The sequence below is a fragment of the Callorhinus ursinus genome, unplaced genomic scaffold (genome assembly GCF_003265705.2).
Source record: "Callorhinus ursinus isolate GAN/ISIS: 27379988/994484 unplaced genomic scaffold, GSC_fseal_2.0 scaffold1, whole genome shotgun sequence".
Taxonomy (NCBI): Eukaryota; Metazoa; Chordata; class Mammalia; order Carnivora; family Otariidae; genus Callorhinus; species Callorhinus ursinus.
The window spans coordinates 19,359,333-19,371,740 of record NW_027397063.1 but is presented as its reverse complement, the minus strand read 5'-3'; the positions used below and the strand labels follow the sequence as shown (position 1 = coordinate 19,371,740).

The 12,408-nt window shown below is 35.2% G+C and overlaps 1 protein-coding gene across 5 annotated transcripts in view; it reads left to right on the top strand.

Moving 5' to 3' along the window:
• USP25 (ubiquitin specific peptidase 25) overlaps nucleotides 1-12,408 on the top strand; it is a 126,687-nt gene that overhangs the window by 94,247 nt on the left and 20,032 nt on the right. For 3 of the 5 annotated variants that reach the window (XR_003208538.2, XM_025872728.2, XM_073891814.1), the window contains exons 18-20: nucleotides 4,040-4,173; nucleotides 9,231-9,344; nucleotides 11,235-11,330. Coding sequence is in view for 4 of the 5 variants with exons in the window: in XM_025872728.2 (XP_025728513.1) it covers nucleotides 4,040-4,173; nucleotides 9,231-9,344; nucleotides 11,235-11,330 (344 nt within the window). In the remaining variant the exon portion in view is untranslated. The remainder of the gene's footprint in view (nucleotides 1-4,039; nucleotides 4,174-9,230; nucleotides 9,345-11,234; nucleotides 11,331-12,408) is intronic. The other 2 variants (XM_025872736.2, XM_025872744.2) reach the window with 2 other exon arrangements.

The following is a 12,408-nucleotide window of genomic DNA, read 5'->3' as shown; positions in this document are numbered from 1 at the left end:
GTTGATTTTAAATATATTTCTAGAAATGAGTGTTCCGCATGTCTTTGAAGTAATCTTCTTTAAATAGTCTTCTAAATGTGAATGTAATAAGTAAGACTCCTCAGTAAGGCAAGGTATTAAATATTTCTGAAAGAGGAGATGTTGCTCCTTTTTTTTTTTCTTTTTTTTAAATAGTAGATTTAAGATCCTGGGTGTGGGGATAGGGTAACTGGGTGATGGGCATTAAGGAGGGCACGTGAGGGGCACCTGGGTGGCTCAGTCGGTTCAGCGTCTGCCTTCGGCTCAGGTCATGGTCCCAGGGTCCAGGGATCGAGCCCTGCATTGGGCTTCCTGCGCAGTGGAGAGCCTGCTTCTCCCTCTCCCTCTGCTGCTCCCCCTGTTTGTGCTCCTCTCTCTTTCTCTGTCAAATAAATAAATAAAATCTTAAAATAGGGGGGGACATGTGATGTGATGAGCACTGGGTGTTATATGCAACTGATGAATGATTGAGCTTTACATCTGAAACTAATGATGTACTATATGTTGGCTGATTGATTGAATTTAAATTTTAACAAAAAGAAAAAAAAGGTTCTTATGCTGTAACAGAAAGCCAATTGGTTATTGAGTTAACTCTCCTCTTAAAATGTTGAAGAGCGTAAACAGGAAATATACACAAGTAGAACACTCCCAAGCCCTCCCAATCCCTTACTCACTGTGAAGGTGGACCAAAGGAACAGGTTCAGAGTACTCGTAGAATGTTGGGTCTTCTTTAATGTCCAAATAGGTGAATGAAGCCTCTACATCATGAACTAGAGCATGGCTGGAAAATCTCTTATGTGGAGATAACCATTTAAAAATCTCAGTGAAGTACTCATAGGACGAATAAATGATGTGAGACACTTTAGATACAGGGATATTATATACCTCCATAGAATATTGGTAATCACCAGCTGTATTCCAAATTGAAGCCTGAACAATATATTAAGCTGAGGGACCAGTTAGTATATAATTATCTGATTTTATTGGGAGTTCTTAAAGTGAGTGAATTTTATGTCAGTTTTCTTCATTACTAATATAAAAGGCGCAGGCTCAATAAACGTGCTGGCTGAAGTTTGGGTTTTTGTTTCTGAACTCCCAGATGTTAAATCCTCATAGGTTCACCTCGTGACTGCAGCACCACTCAAATGTCAGTTCCCTGGAAGATACATACACAAGGAAAACTCTAGAAGAAAGTTCTGTTGTATGACATTTAGGCAAGATCATTCAACCTTACTCATAAGTTTTTTGGACTCAAATCCCTATGTGGAAGGGAATCTTGACCCTGGGGACCTAAGATATATTTTACTGTATTGATCAGATAAAATTACTTTTGTTCCTAAGGACTTATTTTACATAGACTTTCCATGTTTCAGTGTGTTAGACCAGTGCCAGGCCAGATGGATTTCTTGGCCCTCATTGCATTAAGTTCACATCCTGCTATCAGCTGGAGTTATAGTCTAAAATTTTCTTTACCCTATCCATCCATACAGGGCACTGAAAGAACATTGCAGTACAAAGTCAGGAAATACAGAAATGAGGGCATTTGACTTCTTTAAACTTCCCTCTTGTCGTACACATGTAAGCATTTCTTCCTCTAGTTTTCCTTGTCATAATAAATTTTACCTCCATCATCCTAGTTACTCATGACAAAAACTTAGTCATCTTCACGTCAGCCTCCAAACCTTTGTGTCCAAAATACAGCTTCAATCTTACCAATTCTCTCTACCTCTCTTGCTGCTTCTGTTGTCCAAAAGCACCACCATCTCTTGCTCATATTGTTCTGGTACCTTCTAGTATTTTCACGGACCTCTAGTTTTACTTTCCTCTCTAATCCATTCTTCACACTGGAGCCATAATAATTTTTTTTTTAAAACTTGCCACATTACGGGGCGCCTGGATGGCTCAGTCAGTTGAATGTCTGCCTTCGGCTCAGGTCATGGGATCGAGCCCTGCATCCGGCTCCCGGCTCCCTGCTCAGCAGAGTCTGCTTCTCCATCTCCCTCTGACCCTCCTCCTTGCTTGTGCTCTGTCTCTCTGTGTCTCAGATAAATGAATAAAATCTTAAAGAAAAACAACTTGCCACATTGCCATTGTATTTATCCTCAAAACTTATAATTAGACTCAAAGGCCCTTTGATTTGGCCCCTGTCATCTCTTGCTATATCTCTCCTCTTACACTGTAGTCCAGCCACACTGGCCTTCTTTCAGATCATCCTTCCATGAGGGATGATCAACCCATCATCCTTCAGCTAAAAAGTCAGTTTATCTCATATTCCATAATCTAAGTTATCGCTCCCCCATTTTATTCCTAGCATGTATTATTATAATATTGTCACAATTCACATGTGTGATTCTTTGATTAATGACATTCTCCATGGTTGACTCTAAGCTTCATGGCTTGAGAGACTGGCTGCTTTGTTCATACTGGGAGTCCCATTGTCTAGCTTAGTGCTTGGCACATAGTTAAATACTTCATTAAAATTTATTGGATGGATGTATCCCCATGCATATATGTTGAAATTATAGTATTTCTTATTGAATAATATTTCACTTTGAGAGTTTAATTATTTTTTTTAAATCAGGTATTGAAAGGATGGCAATAGTCCTGTTGTGTCAAGCCAGTTGGTTTGGAAGGGCTCATTTAACCAATCCCAGTAACACTATAGAACATTTTAGTGTACTTTCTTATTCCTTATATCCGTTACTTATTAATTCATTTGTTCCATTAAGTTATTGTGTGCTTATTGTATGCTCGGTGTCGAAGAAATAGCAATACAAAAAGGAGATAACATCTCTACTCTTGAGATTCTTAGTCTAGCAGGGGATATGGGCTTGAAACAAATATAATACTAATTAAGTCATAATTGTGGTAAAGTCTTATTAAAAAGAAAGAATAAGTTACTTTAGAGCAGTGGTTCTCATTTGAGATTGATTTTGCCCCCCAGGGGACATTTGACAAACTGAAGACATTTCCGGTTGTCACACCTGAAGGGACAGTACCACTTGGCATCTAGGGGGTAGAGCACAGGACCACTCCACACCAAGGAATCAAAATGAACCAAAATGTCAGTAGTGCCAAGAAGCTGAGAAACCCTGCTCTAAAATTGTTATAATCAGGAATACTTTTGTAAGGAAGTGTTATTTAAACAAAAAGACATATTGAAGTTCTTAGTTGGGAGACTGAGAGTGGGTTGAATATATAGGCAGAGGGAAGAAAATGTGGATGATCTGAAGGTTGAAAGGAAAAACCTGTTTTTTGATGTGTTAGATAACCTGAAAAAGAGCATAGAGCACAGGATACAAAGTTATGTTGGAGAGAGAGGCAGAGGCCCACTTATATAAAGCATTTGGGGTTGTCTGTAAAGCATCTAGTGGGATGTTCAGAGTACACTGTTGCATCGATGGGTCTGGAGCTCAGAGCCTAGATGATAGATGAAACTTTGAGAGTTCTTTGCAAGGATGGTATTTGAAGTCTTGAATTTATATTAGTATCAGTTTGCCAGGTTGCAATTGTTTTTCCTCTGACAACACTCAGTTACCAGGGAAGGTTCAGAAAAGATAGAAGGCTGGGTTCATTCAGGGTTAGGTTTGGTCAGGGAGGTGTGAAAAAGGATTTTGTGGCCAGAGAAACAGCTGCTGTCTTCTCTGTGGAAACTCAGACCAGGCTTGTTATACACACTAAATCCTTTTTTTTTTTTTTTTCTTTTTTTGTACAGTGCTGATGCTTTTCCAAAATGAGATTTTAGTATTTATCATGACATAAACATTTGCTATGAATTTCTAACCATAGACTATGAGACAATGAGTATTTTCTTCAGTAATTGACTAGTATTGAACCTGATTTTTTTGGGGGGGAGGGGTCAAATTCTGGGGTAGGTGCTCTATGTTGAGTGGTATATTAAATAAAAGTAAAATTGGTTACTCTATAAGTTGAATTAGAATTAAATAACAGATTCATCTTTAGATAGCTCTCTGTGATTGGTATTAGATACACAAATGATTCTTTTCTTATGAAACACAAGCAGGAGAACCAGAATATCTAGAGCAGCCATCAAGAAGTGATTTCTCAAAGCACTTGAAAGAAGAAACTATTCGAATAATTACCAAGGCATCACATGAGCATGAAGATAAAAGTCCTGAAACAGTTTTGCAGTCGGTAAGAACTTTTCTTTTAGCTCTCTGAACATAGCCATCTTCATGACGTTTCCATCAGTGTAATGGAGAGTAGCTACATGGGAGTCAGGAGAGATAGGGCCAAGGGCCAACGCTACCGTTAACGTGATCAGGGACTGTGGGTGTTACCTAACCCCCAGACTGTAGCTCCTTCAGGTGTAATCTTTTTAAAGATGCCTTTTTTTTTTAAAGATTTATTGATTTTTTTTGAGAGAGAGAGCATGAGTGCCCAAGCAGCGGGAGGGGCAGAGGGAAAGAGAGAGAGAGAATCCTCAAGCAGACTCCCTGCTGAGCGCAGAACCTCATTTAGGGCTCAATCCCAGGGTCTTGGGATCATGACCTGAGCCAAAATCACAAGTTGGCTGCTTAACTTGACTGAGCCACCCAGGTGCCCCTAAATGCTTCTTTTTAAAAATAAATTTCGGCCTTCCTGTTAGAGAATGAGGAAAAATCATAAATCATAGACTAAAGTGATCATTTGATTTGGAACTTAAAAAGAGAAGTATAAAATTTAGCATTATTTCTCTTTTTCCCTCACCCCTTTCACGTCTTTAGTCTTATTACATTGGAATAGTTGGAAATGTAATAATTTTCATTGTTCCATGGAATATGTTTAGAAGTAAAATACTAGAAATTCTAGGTTCTAGTATTATTAGCTGGATAAATGTGATCTTGCAAAGTGGTTTATGCATATTTCAGTAGAGTGTCCAAACAATTGTCATTATAACTCGCCTGTGTTGTAGCTCTCAGTTGTGTCTTTTTATAGCAATAAATTGAGTACATTGGTATTGTACTGTGTTTTCAGTGCATATGACCTTCTGAGAGATGTTATTTCACAAATTTCATACTACAAAAACATTCAGTTGCTGTCGTTACTTATTTTTTTATTAGTGAGCACAAGCAGCTGTAATGCAGGTTTCTTGATGGTTAAATTTAGTATTTGAAGACTACCATCCTAGAGAACTAAAGGGAACAGGACATTCAGTTTTTCTTTTTCTTTTTTTAAAATTTATTTATTTATTTGAGAGAGAGAGAGATTGAGAGAATGAGTGGGAGGAGGGGCAGAGGGAGAAGCAGACTCCCTGTGGAGCAGGGAGCCTGATACAGGACTCGACCCAGGACCATAGGATCATGACCTGAGCCAAAGATGCTTAACTACTGAGCCACCCAGGCCCCCAGGACATAGTTTTTTAACACAGTTTTCTACTTAGTGAACTTAATCTCAACAATAACCTGCTAATTGCAATAAGGTCTTTAATATGATAGGACCTTGATTTACCAAAATGTTCAGTTAATGAGGTATTCTGTTATGTTTTGATGAATGAAGTAATCAGAAATCACTTATTTCACTTCCTATGTGAAAAATTTTGATTATTATCATTTTACTATAAAAAATGTTTTAATATAGGTTTTTTTTTTATTATTCCAAATTTTGCAAATGTCCTGGAGATTCTAATGAGCTTAAGATGAACCCCTGCTAATTCAACTCTAAAGCATTCCTGGAAAATGCTTCTTGTAATGGATCTGAGATGTCTAACTTCTTGGGGCGTGGTAGAAGAGGAAAACCTGGGGAGGTACAAAGGGCAGAGAAGTAGATAAAAGGGAGAAATATTTTTGCCTGATCTAAAAATGTAATTTGCTTGGCCCTTTGCTGATTAGGAATTTTATTTGTTAAAGCCTACGTTATGGTTAATAAGTATCATCCTTTTAACTGTAATCAGAAAGCCAAAGGTATTATTTAGCTTAATACAGAAACATTTTTTTAGTTTGGCTAATCATGTATAACATAAATTTGTAGAAACCAGCACTTAAATGTATTTTTATATATAATAATATAGTTATAATAATATATATAACTAATATATATATGATATGAGTATCATCTTATAAGCCTACAGTCTACTGCTTCACCTTTATTTGAGAAAGGAGGATGACATTGAGAGAGTATGATAGACAGCTAGCATAAATATTTTTCCATTTGGCATATCTGCTGGAGTAGCACCAACAGTTGGCCTGAGTTGTTTGTATAAATCCTGCAGCATGTCTAAGAATATGTTAATCATGGCTCTCTGAAGCAACCTGTTCTTGGTCTCCTGATTAGTTGCTTAGGATTATAACCACATACTGGTTTTTCTCAGTTAAAGATATACCTTAGAAACTAAATTGCATACATGAAGAGTGTTCAGACTTTGGGATTGGATAGTCCTGGGTTTTTGAATATTGGTTTTATTTCTTACTAGCTATGCAAACTTGAATAAGGTGCTTAATTTTTCTAAACATTAGTTTGCTTTTAAATAAAATGGAGATCCTTGTGGGATTAAGATTATTTTTTTGAAGGTAGTGAGCATGTAGTACAGGTACTAAGCAGCTGTTAGTTTCTTTTTGTTACTTAAATACAAACCATTTCACAAATATACAATATATTAAGTTCCAACCTTAGCTTAAGAATTCCCTGGAAGCATAGTCATAGAGAGAGAGTCTCTAAACGTATAAAAAGCTACTGTTTAGAAGGATGTCTTTAATTTTAAATGAAATATTTTAAAATTTCAAAAATACAAAAAAAGTATACTTCAAGAAAGAATCATGGGTAGTCCCACTACTCAAAGCTCTAATCACGTAATATGTTGGTATTTTTTTTTATTCTTATTTTTATGTACAGGTTTGGGCTTTATTTTTGTAGCTGAGGTACTTCTGCATATACAATTTTGTTTATATATGCCTTTTCTTCTTTAATCATTTAACATTGTGACATAACTATTTCCCCCATGTTAAAAATTCTCTGTGAAAAACATTCAATGGTTGAGTATTATTCCATTGAGTGATCAAATTCTTTATTTATGTACCATTCCCCCACTGTATATTTGCTTCTACTTTTATATTATTATAAATAGGCTGTTAGAAATGAACTTTTCTCCATATTCCAATTTATTTCTCTAGAATAGATTCCCTATAGTTGAATTACTGGATTAAAAGGTAGAGGGTCAAGGTGGTTGTAGTTATATAGCTTTCTAATTGCCCTTTCATGAAAAAACACTTTTTAAAACAGTCCACTTAATGGATTTCAGGCAATTAATAAAAATCTTTGTATTTTAATTATTTTGGGAACGTTTATTAACTGAAACACTTATTAACTTCTTTCAGGTTTAGCTGTTGTTAAGGTGTTTATATAGGACCTGACAATAATAGAGAAAGATAAATACACATGTACTTTATTTTAATGAGTCCTCAAATTCTTTATATGGAAAATTTTTGTGGTACCTTAGGATATCTAAACTTGATGAATGATACAACAGAATTATTACATTCACCCAAAGTTTCTTTGGTTTTTCAACTTGCACGCATATAACTTGTCAGTAAAATGCTGTTGAAACTCTTCTGTGGTAACTGAAAATGTTTATTAAACATTATTTTTTTCCGACGTGCAACTTTTTTTTTCAAAAGCCATATATTGTTTCATAAGGATCAGTATGCTGATACTGATCAGTTTCCCAGTTGCTACTTAAATTTATATTCTTTCTTCTTAAGATGGTATTGTTTTAGATTGATTTGATTGTGAGAAGTGTCTCACCACAAGGTCTAGACAGATCTCCTAATTTACCTGATCGAATTTCATTATTGTGGATAAAGACCAAACACATTTACTCTTCTTTTATATGCTAGAAGGATTTAAAATACTTAGTTGTCATGGGTTAATAAGCATATCTCTCTGGGTATGTGTGCTAGTAATATTGGGTTATTCTATTCAAATACAAGCACTTTAAAGTAGCATAATAGTATTGTAATACTGGTAATACTTGTCATTATAGAACAACTAGTATATATGAGATACTGGATTAGCTGAATATTATCTCTCGTGATCACAACAACCTTGCAGGTTGATTATTTCCTCTTGAAAAGTTGAGGACTCAAAATAAGGAAGCCTTTTCTAAATATGTTATGTTTAAAAGCAGCATTTCTTTTAAAAGGGACAGTGTCAGTCTTGGCCGTTAGTTTTGTTTTATTGTTTAAACTCTTTTTGCATATGTACTTCTGGAAAGTCATGTTCTCATCTCCAGAATTTACTTATATTTCAAATTGAAATAAAAGCCCTTTAATTGCTTTTATTAAAATTTTATGTCAAAACTAAAATTTATCTTTTGCTTCAGAAAACTAAAGCTACAAATTGAAATTACTTAAGCAAGCTGCTTTCAAGCACCTTAAGTACTTGTGAAATTTGTTTATAGGTAAATAGTGACTATGCTAATTATAAATTTATTCAGTAGTATAAGATCTTTGAAATCTGGACAGAATTTTGGATGAACCATATTAGTATCTTTGAGTGGACTTTCTTGGATTTCACACTGGCTTCTACTCTATTAGTGTGGAGTAGGGAAATTCATAGAATTTGTTATCAAAGAAAAGGATAAAGAGAAAGAATTCTGATTGAATTGTTAAAAAGGGATGTCACTTTACACCATCTTTTTCAGAAGCAAGAATTCATCAGACACATACATAAATACATTGTACAATACATCATATAAGACTCGTAGGCTGTACAGAGTGAGTTAAACACAATAGAGTATGGATATAAATTGGATATACTATTAATTCATTAGAAAGGTTAGAAAGGTAAAACCCATAAGAAAGAAAACCTACAAACTATCATGGGTTCAGATGAGGTCATGTGTTATTTTGATGGTGTTATCAAGAAAGGATTTATGGAATTATTAGAATTAAAAAAAATAAAAACCTCAGCTGTAACTTATAGATAGCAGTAGGAAATGCAACTCCAGTGTTTATTATTTTTAAGGATTTGGTGTCCAGGATGCTTAGTGGAAAAAAAAAAAACTTAATTTAGTGGTTGAGTTGTAAAAGGAAAGTTATATGTCTTATGTTATTACTTGATTAATGCTTTCACTTCTAATGTTGGTTTTAGGTGGTTTCATTTCATATTAAGCAAGTGCAGATATCTTTTAAAGACTCAGGAATCTCTGCCCTTTATACTTGGTACTTCCATTGTTCTCTTTTCTAATGTTCATACTAAAAATTTTTTTCCTGCAGAAACCTGAAAATACCACAAGCCAACCACCTTCTAACCAGCAAGTTGTAGAGGTGGCGATTCCTCATGTAGGGAAATTCATGATTGAGTCAAAGGAGGGGGGTTATGATGACGAGGTACCTTTATTGTAGACCTCTACACTATTCCTACTTATCTTTGGCTATTTAATACATGTACTTCGGGCATGCGTGCACCTTCACATTTATGTGTATTGCTGCATAACATACAGCTTGGCCACCCATGGTCTGAAATTACCTTACCAACTGCTAACAGAACTTTGAATTTCAAATGAAAATTTAAGTAGAAAGCTTATAGAATTTGTCAAAAGAATAATGTTTCTAGAGCTAATTCTTTTATGTAGATACATGATCAGTTTATTCTCAGGTTGATAGATTACAATAAGGTTTGTTTAATTAAATAGCAAAAAATTTGAACATTTAAAAATAATTTTTTCCTGTTTTACTTGAATTATGTATTATAATACTTTGCCTACTGTTTCCTGCCAAAAAAATCCTACAGCCTGATTGCAAATAGATGTTGGATATTTTTGCTTCTGCAACCTCCATGTGAGTGTGAATTGGGCGATTCATCATTATTGAATGCCTTCCAGTGCTTTATGCACGGTTCTTGAGAATCCAGATAAAAATGTGCTTTTGTCTTTTTGCACTTTTTTCTTAAGACTCTTACATTGGATCTTTCTTATATTTGAGAGAGGGCCAGTAAAGCTGTTTCTGAATAGTAATCCCTAGAAGACCTTGAATTCTGTCATTGGTTAGTTTTTACTGGCGTGGATGAGAATTTAATATATATTAGTTTTTTCCAAGTAACTTTTTTTCAGACTTACTTCAGAATTACAATTAAGTGGTTATATAAGAGTTAATCACCGAAACCAGAGGTGTTACAAAGACATTAAGATTACTGTGCCAATGTAAGAAAACATGGGCCATAAGGAGAATAAGAAGCTGGTTTATGAGATAGGAACTGGTGGGATGAATTTTCTGAAGCAGATGTTAGGTATATTGTGACTGTCAGTATATAATCAAAATTTGGGTGATAGGTTCAGTGAATCAGAGGTGATGGATGCAATCTCTTGATTGCTCTAATACAATAACTTCATAGTGCTTTGAGTGGTTTCATTTTGCAATTTACATTTTGTATTTACATTTACATTTTGTATTTTAAAATGTGACAGCTAAGAATGATAAGCTGTTATGAAAACAAAGAATTATTTATTTAAGTATTTAATATTTAATAGTACATTGTTCCAGTTAGCTATTTCATTACCGTGTTGCTGCTTGAAAATTATGGAAACTGGCATGTTTTTAATAAAAATGTTGATTTATTGACCAAGCACCTCAGTGCTTGTTTTACGGTGAGCCTTCTGGCATTTTAAAAATTTAGAATTGTGATTAATCACTTAACACTATATTTTGTGCAAATGCTTATGCTATTGGCAGAGATGCATTTTGTTTTGTTTTTGTAATTGATTGGAGTGACAGTTTAACAGTGCATGTACTTGGGAACCTTAAGTCATATGGATACAGGGCTGCAGCTCATAGATGCTTAGGTTGTACTGTTGTGCAAGGGAGCCCAGCCAGCAGGCCAAAGTGGAGGTGAAATGGAGCTGATGCCGAGTTCCTCAACCTTAAAGAAGAGGCACTTTTTAAAATAAAAAGTGTTGCTTGTTCTGAGTGGTTCTCAGAGAGCAGCACTTTTTGATTTGTCAAGAGGGAGGTGCCTTTTTAGAATTCTTCAGTTCAGAGAGGATGCCTTTTTGCAGTTTGCACAAAGGCACCATCTGGAGCTAGCTGTGGCCCTGTATGGATGATTTTTGAAAGATACTTAAATGCATATTGGATCATATTTGCCATAAAATATACAATAGTTAATTTATAAGTAGTGAAAGACAAGACTTTTAACTTGCATGTCAAGATATTTTGGTTTTTGATTTTTTTTGTATGTTAACCATTCATTCAAAAACTCTTACTTTAAATTCCTTGTGGCAGATCATGATGACACCGAACATGCAAGGTATTATCATGGCGATAGGTAAATCCAGGAATGTATATGACAGGTGTGGCCCTGAAGCAGGGTTCTTTAAGGTACAATTAACATTTTCACTTAAGTTTTTAATGTTTTTAAATGAACTTTTTAAAATATTTTGTTTCCTTGAATTAAACTTGGTTTCCTATATAATTTCTCTTTTCCTATCTTAGCCACGGCCACCTGATGTTCTGAGGGTTTCTTTTATGCATATAAGAATGATTTTTTTTTTTGGTAACCCAGATAATTCAACAAAAAACAAAACATTTTACCAGAGTTACCCTAATAGTGCACCTTTGGGTTGTTAGCAGAAATTTGAATTGTGTTTTTGTTTGAAAGGAATAAAAGGTATTGATGAGTGAAAATAGGGACTGAGTAATTGCTTCTGGTATATTTTATTTTCTTCTCATTGGTAATACTGTTCGCCAATATTACAATATTTTTTTAAGAAATTTCACTATCATTTGATTCTAAACTGCTTTCTTCACTTGGTTGTTTCAAAAATGATTTGTTCATTTATTTTTATGTTTCTTATTCACTTACGTTGTCTCCTGACTTAATTTTTAATATCCTAGTCGTTTCAAGAAATGTGTGAGACCATCAAGCAGTTGCATTATTCCATGACCAAATCTTTTTTTCCCCTCTAATGATGTGAAAATGTTGGGTTCAGGGGAGCAAACGGTCAGGAAAGAATTCTTGAGACGTCGTCGGTGCAGAAAGATGGTTTTATGAAAGCCCAGGGACAGGACCCGTGGGCAGGAAGAGCTGCACTGGGGTCATAAGGAGTGGTCCATTGTATGCTTTCAGGTTGGGGGGGCTTAGAGATAGCACAAGTCTCTAAGGAATTTAGAAGCCTGGTGTCCAGGACCTTGAGGGGCTAGCTGTTGTTTTGAAAAGGTCATTTATCACCATCTAGTAAAACCTTGGTCATGGGACCCTTCACATGTATATCAGTGGACGATATGCTTGGAGGATGATTGCTAACATATATTTTGGTGGTGGATGGGGGTTAGAGATAAAGGAAGTTTCCAAAGGAATTTTTATATATTAAAGGAGACTTACAGGATCCTGGAGAGCAGGCTAATATGAAGATAAGGTCGCCTGAGCCCTTAGTAACGTATTAACGTCGAGGCAGTT